The sequence below is a fragment of the Hakea prostrata genome, chromosome 5, assembly GCF_041222555.1.
Source record: "Hakea prostrata isolate BN-2017 chromosome 5, UWA_Hpros_2, whole genome shotgun sequence".
NCBI classification, from domain to species: domain Eukaryota; kingdom Viridiplantae; phylum Streptophyta; class Magnoliopsida; order Proteales; family Proteaceae; genus Hakea; species Hakea prostrata.
The window spans coordinates 7,249,889-7,264,290 of NC_142604.1; the positions used below are offsets into that span (position 1 = coordinate 7,249,889).

The window sequence follows — 14,402 nt, forward strand, 5'->3', positions numbered from 1 at the left end:
TAACCTAATAATAATTTTATATTAAAAATAAGTGAAAATGTAACACATTGGAAATTGAATTTATTTTTTTATAAAATAGATAAGAAATATCAAATATAGAGAAAAAATAATATATTTTTTATATAAAAATATAATTATTTATAAAGAAATACAATATATGATTCTTATATACAATAAAATTGTTCTTAATATGGAATGACAGATTGCTTAATTTTCAGTTAGTATAGAAATATTTAAAAAAAATATGGAAATATGAATCGTAATAACTAAGATATTTATTTAGAAATTATATTTTTATCTCTTTGGAAATCATGAACATCACCAATTAATATTAATATCTTTTATTTTTTATTAAAGGTAAATGTCACGGAATGAAAGAAAATCTTTAAAAATAATTAAACTAGATTGATATTAAACTAAAATAATCGTGTCATCTCGTGCACTAACAGAAATAAAAACAGAAATAATGGAAAGGTCCAGCTGTACGAATCAATCCATGGATTCACAAATATAAATATTCCAAAGCAAAATCCAGAATTGGCTACCAATACAAAATACGAACTGGACGAGGTGGGAAGATCAAGGCGGCTGTAATCGCTCTGCAACCATGGGGAAAGGAGGTGGGTGTGTGCCCAGTAAGAAGAATACGCTATTGGCCACTTCCGACGAACCTCCTAAAACAGCCGCCGATGCTCCGGTGGACGTCAACGATAAGGCGCCTACTAATGATGCTACTTCGACTCGTGAAACCGCGGTTGCAGAACCATCGGCTAATTTGAAGATATTTATCGTTTATTACTCCATGTATGGTCATGTTGAAGGATTGGCTCAGAGTATGAAGAAAGGAATTGACGAGATCGAAGGTGTTGATGGGTTGTTGTTTCGTGTTCCTGAAACTTTGTCGGATGAGATCCTTGAGAAGATGAAGGCTCCACCTAAAGATGATTCGATCCCTTTGATTTCTGCAGCGGAATTGGCTTCGGCTGATGGGTTGTTGTTTGGGTTTCCGACGAGGTATGGTTGTATGGCTGCCCAGATGAAATCTTTCTTTGATTCTACTGGGCAATTGTGGAAGGAACAGAAGCTTGCTGGAAAGCCAGCTGGGTTCTTTGTCAGCACTGGTACTCAAGGTGGAGGCCAAGAAACCACCGCGTAAGCACTTCTTGTCTTCTTTACCTCTTCTGTCACCAGAAATTGGCTCGTAGTTCTGTGCTTCTAGGAATTATATGCTTTTCTATGAATATTTTAATTTAACGCGAGTATTCATGATTCATTGCGCAAGCGATTGCGGAATCATCTAATTGGTGGGTTGGATGTTTCAGGAAGAAGTTTTTATTTTAATTAGTCAAAAATCTTTTTTTCTTTCTATAATGTGTCACATTTTTGGTTGAATTGCATTATGGAGGTGCACAGTGATTCATTTATGCCCAAATGGGAGGAGGGGAATATTCAATTGCATCACCAACGTATTATAAACTGTTTGTGTATTGAAAAAACTACACCGGGTGTTCAGGAGTTGAAGAGAAACATAGAGGAAGAAAACGAAACTCAAAATTCACTATTTATTTCCTTCGATCAAACTTATGTCCCTTAGAAAGAAACAATGACAATTTGATAAATTGTTGCAGTTGGAGGAGAAGGTATAAATATTGTGCCCCTCTTACTGAATTAAGAGTTTATGGAGCCAGGGATTTTAGATTTGGAGAACTGATGACATAGAGATGGGTTAGTCAATTCACTCTTAGATAAATAGTTGCAGTTGGAAGAGAAAGGTCCAAAAAATTGGTGCCCCTATTACTGAATGAAGAGTTTATGGATCTAGGGATTTTAGATTCGGAGAATTGTTGGCATAGAGATGGGTTGGTCAATTGGGATAAGAATGAATCTGCTCTGCTTTTTTTGGGTTGAGGGTGGGTGTTTGGTGAAGAATGGACAATGGGGATGCAAGTGGGGTAGCTGCTCCTTAATGGTGATTATTGGCTTTGGAAGGATTTATTGGGTTAATGACCAGGATATGCTAGATTTGGTCTTCAGTTTGATTCTTCAAATGATTTCTTTGAGATGGGAATTGGTTGATCAGGGTGTTGATGGTTCTGATGGGTTAAAATCCAGGATTTAACAGAAAGTAGGAGAGATTTAAAACATAATAAGAGCATATTGCACATTCACTGTTTCATGGCTTATTCTACTTCTACAAGGTATAGAAGGGGGGCTTTTCTTTGGAGCACCAGCTACCATTGCTGCTTCATTGGCTTGCACATTACAAGTAACTTTTAAAGACCATACTGGACCAGTGTGTGAAGTTCTAGTACTATTATTTCCTCATAGATTCTTTTCTTGTCAAGATGAACATGCCCTATTTCACTACTGCCTGCATGATTCTTAGGATCTAGTTTCAACCTCTTTCAGTTGTTATGGGTGACCTTTCCTTTTAAGTCAAGATCATATTTGTTTGATTTTAGTTGTGACATCATAAGTGGCTCATGTGATGCCCACTGAAAGTATTGATCTGCCAACCACAACTAGATGTAGAGATGAGTCATCCAGCCAGTTTTATACAAGTCCTCTTAATACAAAGTAGGAAAACATTCACAGCAAGAAAATGTTAATTCAGAGCCGTAGAGGGGGTCATGGGGTTCTTCCACGCCACATGTTGTTGTAAGCTTCAACTTTCCTTGGTCACTTCACCACCTGTGGAAGCGGAACCTAAATATTTTGGCTTTTTAGCAAAGTTTTGTCAACAATTTCAGACCCATTAAATAACCCACCAAGTGTTTTTGTTTCGAAAAACACCAAAAACAGTTTTTAACACTTTTTAGGCATTTTGATAAAACTTGCTTATAGAAATAAAAATACCATCAGCAGGGTTTTAGTAGAGTTCTTATGTTTAGAATGTCAAATCTCATGAATACCCCTATCTAAAAGTAGCCTTTGCCCAACTTTGGCTTCAAGAAACAAATGCAACAACAAATAATTATTGTCAGAACTGTTCTGTTGTTGCGTCTGTTTCTTGAAGCAGAAATATTAATTTATGTTTCAAAAATACCTGAAACAGAACAGTTTTATCAAATGGTTTTTTGCTGATTTTTTTTGTTTCTCGAAGCAAGAAACACTAGAAACTGTTTTTCATAAACCCCCTTCTCAAGTTTAATGATTGTATAAGTCTGTCCTATGTTCTACTCAAGCTGTTGGAAGCACAATGCCTTGTGTTTCCATTCTTGGCAGTTTTTGGTGCCAAAAAGTTCCTTTACAATCAACTGCATGTTAAGCTCAACGTTGGTTTCATTTTATAATGGTCTTTCATGTGAAAGAGGCTATAGCTCCTTTAAAATGCCCAATGATAATCAGCCACAACAATTTATTTTATTGCTTACCATTTCTCCTTGAGAGCCCTGATACTCTCTAGAAAGAATGTCTGACATGCTGCTAGCATCTCCTTGATGGCCCTGGATTCAATAATCAAAATGGGTCAGTTGGTTCTGAGGCTCTCATTGGCTTGCATTTGGAAATTCCTATATATTGATATTTCAAATCTTTTAGGACCGCGCTATTAATGTATCGTTTTCACTAGATAAAAAAGTGTGATCTAAAGCAGCACTTTTTAATATGGGATTAGTGCCTAATGCAACTGCATCTGTGAATATCTGAGTTATACTTATTTTGTACCCCCTTTTGACTCTTTTCTAGTTTTTTTTTCTTCCAAAAAAAAAATAATTAAATTGAAAAACTCTTCTATATATACATATATAGACACACACACACATTCTGTATATTTGAATTTACTCTGCGTGAACAATTCAATAAGGCAGTAAAACTGCAGAATCAAAGTGTATGATGCTAATATGCACTTGGAATGACCATGAGAAGGAACTGCTGGTGTTTAAAAATCAGCACAGAAAGCCATGAGGTCTGGTGGAATTTTCTTATAGAGAACTTCTCAGAAAGGAGATCATGGAGTCTCTAAAGCTAGATAATCGACTATAACTCTTCAAAGAAGTTCTGAATGCTACTCTATATGGGTCCAAGTCACCCCTAGGTAGATTATGACATAAGAAGTCTGGAATAGATAACATAGTTAATTGAGGAGAGTTTGTATTACTTAAGGGTGAAAGAGAGAAAGAAAACTAAAAGCTTATCTTGAATACTTAAAATGTAGTGTAATAAATTAAAGCTTGCTCACTTTACTGCTTGGCCTGTAGCTTTAACTGAAAGTGAAATGCTCAGGATAGAGATTTCACATTTAATAAGAGAAATCTATAATGACTAGTACTTGTAAGTTGTAACAGGAGAAAAACTAAACTTAATTATAATTGGTGATGTCTAAGTTATCCTTTTGTTTACTATCTATTTGTCCATGTCCGTGTCTGTGTAATTTTAGAATGATAATTTGCTGCCTATAACTGATTTAGACATGAAGGATTGGAAATTGGTAGACTTTGATATTCTTGTGAGTTGCCATTCCAGCTTCAAAAATGCTTGCAAGGTTCTTCATTCTTGTATGTATTCACTGTGGATGGTTGTACTTATTACTTAATAAGCCAGATGCCTGCTCAGACTGCCTGGTTTAAAAACAAGTTGATCCAATCAGAATAACAGAAGTACTGTAAAGCTGCTCTGCTTTCTTGTATTTATTTATTATTATTTTTTTTTTTTTTTTGGGGGCGGGGTTGTGATGGAAGAGTAATTTACTAGACATAGGCAGGTGAAGTTTTTCATTTCATTGTCATAATATTTTCTTAGGAGATCCACTGTCATAATATTAAAACCCTCATTATCCATTCCTGCTGGTATCACCTTTCTGATATCTCCTGATTCAAGCTGGCTTCATTTGCTAGCTAGATGAAATGTTTGCTACTTGTTGGCTGGAGCAGAATAATCCTCTTGTTGCTGCACAGCTCTTGGAGCTTTGTTGCTTGATGTGAACCTGAGCTTGAGATCATGCATGCTCATGTTGGGAAGAGTGAGAATGAGTATGGAACCAACTACTTTTTGTTCTGACGTCAAGCATTTTTTCCTACTAGATACATCTAAGATTAGCTCTATGTATCTTTTCTGCTGGCTTGTAACATGCACGATCACAGTGTTTGCAACATGTGTAGCCTGACTCCCCAACTAGTTTTCCATTTTTTGTTTCTATTTCCCTCCAATTTTTTTTTTGGGGGGGGGTGTGGAGGATTTTTATTCCTTGGAAGATGGAAGCATTTGTATAATTTTACCCCCTTTCTAGAGCATATTTAAGTAACAAGAATGAAAGGTGTTAAGCGTATTATCATCTTTGGGTTAAGCTATCTCTGCATAGGACCTCTGATACAGTATTATCACCAAATTAGAGTTTAACTTTCAAAAGTTCAGGATGGATTGCTATGATTCCTTTTGCATGAGACACCAGAATATTGAACCATGAACAAAGAATGACATGTGAGAAACATGTATTGATTAGTGATTGTGGGGCCCCAGATCTTGACTGGAGCAGACACTAGAAGCCTCTACCCCTCGAATACTTGGATAGATAAGAGAGGAAGGGCTGAGCTTTTGGTTTTTTCATGTTATATTGTCAAAGAGTTGAACAGTGAAAATAGATGGAAAGTACCTGATTGGGTCATGTAAAAAAAAGGTTTATGTCTATGGTTGATTGGTTGGTTTGTTAGCAATGCTTTAGCTGCACATATCGCTACACTTCCACTTGACACCTATCATAAATGGCTTGTCTTGCCATGACCTTTTCTTGAAATTTTCAGTAACTTCTATTTTTCCATCAGGGTCTTTCCTCCACCTCTGGATAAGGCATTAAGATTGTTCTAAACCCCCTCCCCAAACTAACCTAGTTGAAGTGGTATTCGGTCCCAATACTTGGCTACAGTGAACCAAGGACCTTACCAGCACTTGAGGGTGAAGTAACTAGCCAACCAGATTCCAAATTATGAATCAAAGATTAGATCAGCTCCTTAGCAGCAGGTCCAGAGCTCTGATATGCTTGCTGACAAACCAAGGAGACTTGCGAATTTGTTGATATCAGAAGCTTATGATGTGAAAAGGGACAACATATACTATGGCTATTTACAGCCTGTGAATGGTGACTTGGAAGAAAAGAGGAGAGGGATAGGGGAGGGCAAAGGATTCCACTCAGTTTCTTGAATGAAATTCTACAACTTTGTAACTGATAGACTCCAAATTATTATGAGAGGAACTTCAACCACTTCAAACAAATTCTTGTAGGAGTAAATAGCCAATAAGTATAATAATGAACTCAAACTCAAAAAAGCTTATTATAATAACAATAATCCAACTCAAACAGAACTCTCTCTGGTAGTAGATATTGAATTGAAAGAAGGGGGGGGGGGGGGGGGGGCTCTTTACTGAGTATGTGTGCTGATTTTAGCATTCTGTTATGGTTGCAGTCAATATTAAATTCCCAGGGATTTGGAGGATTTTAGTTGTCATCTTTTCCTTTGCTTGCAACTTTCCTTCTTAATATGTATTATTTCTGTCTAATTGCAGGTGGACAGCAATCACGCAGTTAGCACATCATGGAATGCTATTTGTTCCTATTGGATACACCTTTGGAGCCGGTATGTTCACGATGGACTCCATTAGGGGTGGTTCTCCATATGGTGCCGGAGTTTATGCTGGTGATGGCACAAGGCAGCCTACTGAGATGGAGCTTGCACTTGCAGAGCATCAGGGAAAATACATGGCTGCGGTCGTCAAGAGGCTTGCCCAGTAATCAAGTGACTCATCGCTTGTTTATTCACAAAATTCTTTCAGATTGTGATTGGCTGTAGCATTTCACATGTTGGAAGGTTTCTTATGAACCAAAAGCCCTTATTTACCTACAATATCGCTTTCTTTCCATTTTTGGCCAGTTCTGCCACCATTGTTTGTTCAGAAGTTGTATATGGTTTCATCTTAACATATATCTTATTTGTGTCATCATAGTAATAATGAAGTTGTGGGTTGTTTCCTTTTATTTAAGTCAAGTCTCATTTTCAAAGGCTTTTGTTTATTCTGGAAATCCAGTTCTGGTTGTGTTTATAATATGAAGATACTAGCCATATTTCGCCACATTGTTCTTGCCATTTTCTCTAGCTGAATGTCCATTATATCAATGTTCAATTCAATGTCTCTCGTGGCAATAATGAAGTAGTAAGTATTTTTTGTGTACTCTTTGCTTGCTGTGGCAGTGGCAACCAATACCTACCTGGTTTTTCAGATGCAGATTCCCATGTTTTACACTTGTTGGCCAAAGATAAAGCAGCTCTATTCTTATGGATTATTAAAGAATTTGATAATGGGAAGCCATTTGGAACGAAATAAAAACCCACAAGCGGAGATGATCTTCTCAAGTCTCAACTTCATATTCACTTTCTTTCCGCGTCTGTCTGTCCATCTTCATTCCATCGATCATGGTGAATCTGGAAACATTGTCTTCTCCGTTGATGTTAAGCTAACAAGTGAACGTGATCACAGATTCACAGACCTAACTCTCCCAATTCCTATTCCACTCAGGAATGAATCCAATTTTCTCCATCTTCGTCGTAGACGAAGATTAATTAGTCTGAACCGTGAAATTTGCTGGTCTTGCTTTGATATTTTGATTCTAAAAAGAAAATTAAGAGCCCACGACGCTTGATCAGATGCAAGGACATGAAAGACGGGACAAACTTTAAAAACCCATAAAAGACAGGACAAAATTAACCAAAAACGTTCAAGAACCCAGAAAGCAGATGATAAGAACAGGACGAAGTGAGTTCCTGGGAGAGTTTTTCTTTATTCTAAATAAAAAATACATAGGCAATAGAACCATTTTTTTTTTTTTTTTTTTTTGTAAACTGCAATAGAACCATTCTAGAGTTCTCGGTTTATGGCTATCTCATCCCTCTCTCTACCAGCCCGATTCATAAAAATATGAAACAGATGTTGAATCTTCTTCACCCTTTTCAACTCAACAATCGATTGTGGGATTGAAAGTAGAGAAGGAAATAACGAATTAACCGTTGTGATCATGCCACAAGCGGTTTAACAAGACAACCAATTCTTATGAGTACTAATGAGAGCTGAGAGAAGCCCAGCAGAGGCCAAGAGAAGTGGATTCGAAATGAACCCTTTTCCGTCTCGTATATCAGACAAAGCCATCAATCCATCAGCCACATCTTGAACAATTGAAAGTTTTTTCATCAATTTCTTAAGCTCCAATTTACGCAACTCCAAGGCTTCCTTCTTGTACCCATCATTCCTCAACGTTGCAATCTCGACCATCGACTTCACCCGAGCTTCCTCTTCAGCGATCTTCGTCAAATCCATAATTTTCAAGGCAATACTACCGAAATACCCAATAAACTCCGCCCAAGCGCTAATTTTTTGCAGACTTGGCAAGTGTTTACTGTCGATCAAACCCGCTTTGGCTAACCAAACAAACTGCTCGACGAAATAATACAGACCCTCACCACCATAAGCAATGACGGAAAGCAATAATTCTTGGTTGGAATCGACACTTGCGTTCCTCAAAGCGTTCAAATCCTGAACGAATTTGCCTAACCGAAAGGCTTTACGGCTAACGCCAACGCTCGATTCGAAACTCTTGAGACGACGACCCAGAGGAAGGGTTTCTGGGAGGATTGATGAAGCGAGAATTATCTTTGATGCGTATCGAGAGATCTTGAGAAGCTTGTCGACTCCATCTCTCTTGGCGAGGTAAACTTCGAGATGATTCAGAAAATCCCTGTCTTTCGTTGACTTCGCAGCATCAATTTTAGGGTTTTGTAAAGAATGAGCTTTTGATTCCATGGAGGTTCTTACAAAGAATAGATTCGGAGGAGCGAAAGTGGCTTTGGATATGACGAACGATGGAAGGATCTGTCTCTGAAATTTCTGGGGGTTTATTGCGTAAATGCGAAAAGATTTGGTCTACGTAAACTTTGGTTTTTGGTTCTGATGTTGATTTTCCAAAATTTTTTTTTAATAGATAATTTTTAAAACTTAAACACTCATGTTTAGTTAAAGTGTAAAACTACTTCAAATCAATTTCGTGTTTACAAAACTAACTAAAATGGTAGATTTTGACGAATCCCGATCCTCACCCCGTCGCGGATTCATATTTTCACCTGTGGGCCCCAAGTGTTTGTGTGGTTGGGAAGCTGTCGGGGAGCAGTCTGTGCTCCCGATTTTGACTAAGGGTGTCAATGGTAAAAAACCGAAAAACCCCCCCCCCTACCGTTTCCAAATTCCGATGCGTTATGGAGAGCCCGCGGAAATACCCGACCGACCGAACCGATACCAACCGACCATATACCGAAAGATATTAACCCTAAGTTAAACCCTAAACAGCGAGAGTCACGCCACGAAGAACAAGGACAAAGTCACAAGATAGAGAACACGCCGTGTGGGAGCATAGAGAGTGATATTATATAATGCTGAGGTAAGTAACTAATCAAATGTTATAGACAATAATTATTAACACCCTTCTTATCGTTGAAACGTGGACAGGACGAGCAAGTAAACGAAGGACATAGTCGAAGGGCAATGGAATAGACGAACTAGTGAATGAATTGAAAGTCGAGAGAAGAATCCCTCTCGTTGCCCGGAATAAAGATGGGGTGGGAAAAGGGTGGGAAAATCTGAAAAGGAAATTCTACCTAAACCAAATGGTAGAGGGGGCTGGGGGGGAAGGGGAGACAGGCCGAATCAGGAACCGCGGTGGGCAACCCCACCCAGCAAAACCCCACAAGAGGGATTTGGAAAGGGGAAAAGAAAAGGGGACCCACCCAATCACTCCACAAAACCCTCCCCCTCTCCCACCCCACACAGGGACCCACAGCCCACCCCCCCACCCCACCGCAAACAAACGCAGCCAGTTGACAAGCAAAGACGAAAATAAGGATAGATTTAAGATTGCCAGGGGAGATCAGGCAAGGCGAGCCAAGCACAGCAGCTAGCAAGCAATAGCAAGTGGCCTCCACCATCACATATCAGACTTAAAAAAGCAAGAACCCCATATAAAAACCCAACAAGTGACAAACAAGAAGAAGATGGCATAGGAAGCAGCACGCCCCGACGGCCGCCAACCGTTTACCGTCATACCGCCTACCGACCGATAAATATGGCGGCGGTATGGTTTGAGGTTTTCAAATTCCAACCCTCCGTCCAACACTGCAATCGACACCCTTAATTTTGACCCATAAAACTAATTATAATGCTAACATTAGGCAATTGCCATCTTATTTCCGGCAATCCCAACCCAAAAAGCGTTACTTGTTCTTCTATTTAAAAATTTTTTTTTAATGATTTAGAGATAGCCTAATTTATTACCTCTTTACTTAGAGGTGTCAATCACTAAGTAAACATTCAATGGGTTGTGTGTGTAATTTTTTATTTTATTTTATTTAAACATGTCAACACTACACAAATGTTTTCAAGTGCTAAGATAAAAAACTCAAAGAGTTAAATAATTATATTAGCAAGATGTCCATTTGACTATGGACAAGGCCAAGGAGTTGGTAAACATTCCTAGGTGACTATGGAAAATTACAAATCAACAAACAAAGATAGAGGATACTAAATGAAAAAGTGAGCGAATAATATTTTGTAAAAAAATAAAATAAATAACAATACACGAATGTCATAACTATTATGACATGAATGATGGTGACATATACTCCTTAGCTGCATTATAGTGCGTGCCATCAGTTGATCGCTCCGCTCCTCGTCACAATAAATTTGGGACTCAACAAAGGTAAAAGAAATTTACCCTAGAAAAAAAAAATAAAGAGAAAATTTTTAAGACCACTCTAAAGTGATTGGTGAAACAATAAACACCTTAAAGATTTTTTTTTTTTGGTAAGAAAGCAATTTATTGAGATAATGTGGTAGAACAAAGCTCTAATAACCACTCAGACGAACACAGCTATTCCGTTGGTTCATCAACCAATAGTGCTTTCCTCCTTAGAAAATCCGCAATGACATTGGAATTTTTAGGAATATGGGAAAGGATAAAACTCAACAATTTTGAAGCTAAATATTGAATGTCATCAACGATGGGCTAAACCTCACAATTTGCTTGGGCTTTTCCATTGATAACGTTGATAAGCTACTGGTTGTCCATTTCCATTTCTAGATGCTCAAAGCCTACAACAATTGTATATAATAATTCAGCTCTAGATGTTCAAAGCCTGCACCAATTGTATATAATAATCCAGCTCTAGAGGCATATGCTTCGCCTTCTAGAACTGAGTTGGGCACAAAGGGGATGGAGGCAGCAAGCATAGGTTTACCTGAGTAGTCTCGAAATATAACTCCAGCACCTCCTTTCTTTTCTTTTTGCTTTAGCGATGCATCCACATTCACTTTGAAGAAGGGCGGGGTTGGGAGGATCCAATGTTGATCTTCCTCAGCTTGTAATTCCCCTAGGTGCAAGTCGCCTTCCATTTTAGTATAGGTATCTATTCTCCAAAATTCTTGATGAACTACCAAGGCCTCCTCGATAATCTCTTGTGGAGTCCATATTGTTTTCCCATGTACCCTGTCATTCCTTGCATTCCATAAACTCCATGTCATGAATGAACACAAACTTCGCATTTTCTTGGCTTCACTCCTACCTAGGATATCGAAATGCTTCCAAGAAGAGACTCCAATCAGCCAAAGAAAAGCAATTACTTTGCTCCATTCACCATGAAAGAGGACCACCAAACCATACCAACTTTGCTATAGGGCAATGGAGAAGGATATGTGAGATAGATTCTTCCTCTTGAGTGCATCCTTCACAACAAGAAATAACTTTCCCCTCTTCTTTTTAACTCCACTACTAAAGCAACACCTTCATTGCACGCTCCCTTCCCAAATTTCTAAGGTTATTTTCTCCCATTTGTGTAGCGTTGAAGATGAGGGAATAACCCTCTCCTCCTGTTCTAGAGCTTGGACTTGAAATCGATAGGCATCCTTCACTAAGAATTTGCTTGACTTGCTCCCCTTCCCCCCCCCCCCCCCCAATAATAGTTTATATTCAACAGGGAATAGAGAGAGCTTGATGTTTAGGATGGCCTCTCTTTCTATGTCTGAGAACTATGTATTGATTAGAGCTTCGTTCCACCTCCTTTCCTCCACTATTATCAAATATTGCACCAATCTAATTTGGCAATATTGAGGGGGGGGGGGGGAAAAGGACCTTGAAGTTAGGCAGGGAGGAGATCCATGGATTTTCCCAAACCTAAATGGGTGAGGACCTCTAGATGGCCAACCATTAGTATCTAAGAGCAATGGAGCATGGTCTGAAGACACTGTTGCTTCTACAAAGATCGTTGTTTTAGGAAATTTTAGCATCCAATTTGTTGAAGCAAAGGCTCTATCTAATCTAAGGCGAACATTCACCTTACCCAATCTTTTATTGCTCCAAGTAAAACCTAATCCATAAGCTCCAAGATCATTTAGACCGCATCTCATGATTGTCTTCTAGAAGCTCTTAAGATCTTTGGAGCCTTTACATATACCTCCACCCTTCTCATGCCATCCCAATATTGAATTGCGATCGCCTATGCATAACCAATGTTCTATTTCTTGTTGTCCCAGTTCAATTAAAGAATCCCAAACTTCTTTCCTGTATCTTCTATCGGGATTGCCATATACAAAGGATGTATCAAATATTTTAAATTGGCTAACAGTTAGAAAACCATCAATGAGCCTTTGAGAGGCCGATTTTATTTCCAATGTAGTTGGATCTTTCCACAAGATAGTTAGGCCCCCTCCTTTTCCAATTGAATCAATTGCAAAGAAGCTTTCCATCTTCAACTTCCGAGTCACCCTTTCAACTTTAACCTTCTTGACCATAGTTTCCATAATAAATATAACATTTGGTCCTCTCTTCTTTGCAAGATTACACAACATACAAATTGTAGAGGGACTTGCAAGACCTCTACAACTCCAGCTTAGCAGGATCATTGCTTCTTGTGAGGTTGATTTTCTCCGCTCCACGTGAGTAAATGATAAAAAATGCTCTTCTTCCATGTTGATTATTTCCTCTAGTGCAACCTAGTTGTCATCACAATTTCTTCTTTTTTTTGCCGGCATCCTTCGTGCATCAATTTCTTCCAAGGGAAGCTAACACTGTAGCTCATTCCTTGGCCCAGGAAGCCCTGACGCGTGAGATTGCGTTGGATTGGCCAGTGTCCACTCAGTGGCTGAAGGAGCCTGTTCCTCAGCCTGCTGTTGTATCTCTTTCTAGTTAATCAAATGTTTATTCCAAAAAAATAAAGAGACGTGAGAAATGATATAATGGCTTAGGTTTTGTATCTAGTATAATGCGAAAGCTGAATTGTTTGGAAGGTAAAAATTCATGTGGCCAACATCATTTAATTGGGATAAGACTTATTGTTATTATAATTTGTTCCATACTCAGTTTCAACATGTATCTATCACTCTCCAATTCAAATCAATGGAGTGGTGATGTATTTTCACATAGGGAAAAAATATATTTGCTACATGATATAGACATTAAATTTATTGACCTAGTTATTTATCCTAATCTTTGAATAAGTTCGAAAGAATAAGTTCAAAGAAAAAAATAAAAGAAATACATTAGGAATAAACTTTAAAAAGGAACAAAGAAAAACCAAAAAAATAGCTTACGTGATTTAAGTCCAAACCTCAAGGATCAACCCTTCACTGGTGTCGCTGCTCTAAGCAAAATGATGATCAAATAAGACAAGAAATAAACAAATGTAGATGGGGAAGTGGAAGTGGTTAATCCAACCCATTAGATGATATTATATTCTTTAATCATCCATATCTTGAACGAATCGAATTCCTAATACATCTTTTCATAATTAAGGTTATTCCAAATCACTTTATGCGCAACCTTTAATCTTCAGGAATAGTTTTGTATATGGCAAATATCACTTACCCCATTTTCCAATTGATCAAATGACACTTAGACCTTCTTTAGTTGGATAATATCACTTACCTCCTCTCCTATCTGACAAATTTATCTAACACCTCCTTTCTGCTAAGTTTTTCATTTAAAGTTTAGATATTTTTACAGTGTTTTCAAATTCCAAACCTTGAGGGGCCGAAAAATACCCTTTAGGTTTATTAATAACTAAATAACCCTTCTTACATATCCTCTTCTCTGAGCATGTGCCGATTCATGTCTCGTTCCACATGGTTCTAGTTTCGTTTATCATCTCTTGCAGCACCACATCTTTGCAAATTTCTAACCTTGGTTTAAAATTAGCTAATGCACTTGAATTACCCACATTATATGTAATCCGATCGATATGAATCAATGCTTTATAGTCCGTATTTCTCATTGAGGATCGAAGAACTGCCATAGTTGTAATCTAGTCAATCTCCAAAAGAAGCACAGGAAATAGAATATTGATAGCAAAAGTTAGTGGGGAATATTGGCATTATAAAGA

General features: G+C 38.0%; 2 protein-coding genes across 2 annotated transcripts; one reads left to right on the forward strand and one right to left on the reverse strand.

The window, feature by feature from the left end:
- The first annotated feature begins 550 nt into the window (after positions 1 to 550).
- Positions 551 to 7,109, forward strand: LOC149014761 (Quinone reductase family protein). The gene is made up of 2 exons (XM_089155710.1): positions 551 to 1,152; positions 6,499 to 7,109. The coding sequence occupies exons 1-2, from the start codon at positions 608 to 610 to the stop codon at positions 6,722 to 6,724; spliced, it is 771 nt and encodes a 256-aa protein (XP_089011836.1). The 5' UTR covers positions 551 to 607; the 3' UTR covers positions 6,725 to 7,109.
- A 41-nt stretch (positions 7,110 to 7,150) lies between these two features.
- On the reverse strand, positions 7,151 to 8,938 carry PEX11A (peroxin 11A). Its single transcript, XM_089155708.1, has one exon. It carries the CDS (start codon positions 8,782 to 8,784, stop codon positions 8,017 to 8,019), a length of 768 nt encoding a protein of 255 aa, XP_089011834.1. The 5' UTR covers positions 8,785 to 8,938; the 3' UTR covers positions 7,151 to 8,016.
- Between the last annotated feature and the right edge of the window lie 5,464 nt (positions 8,939 to 14,402).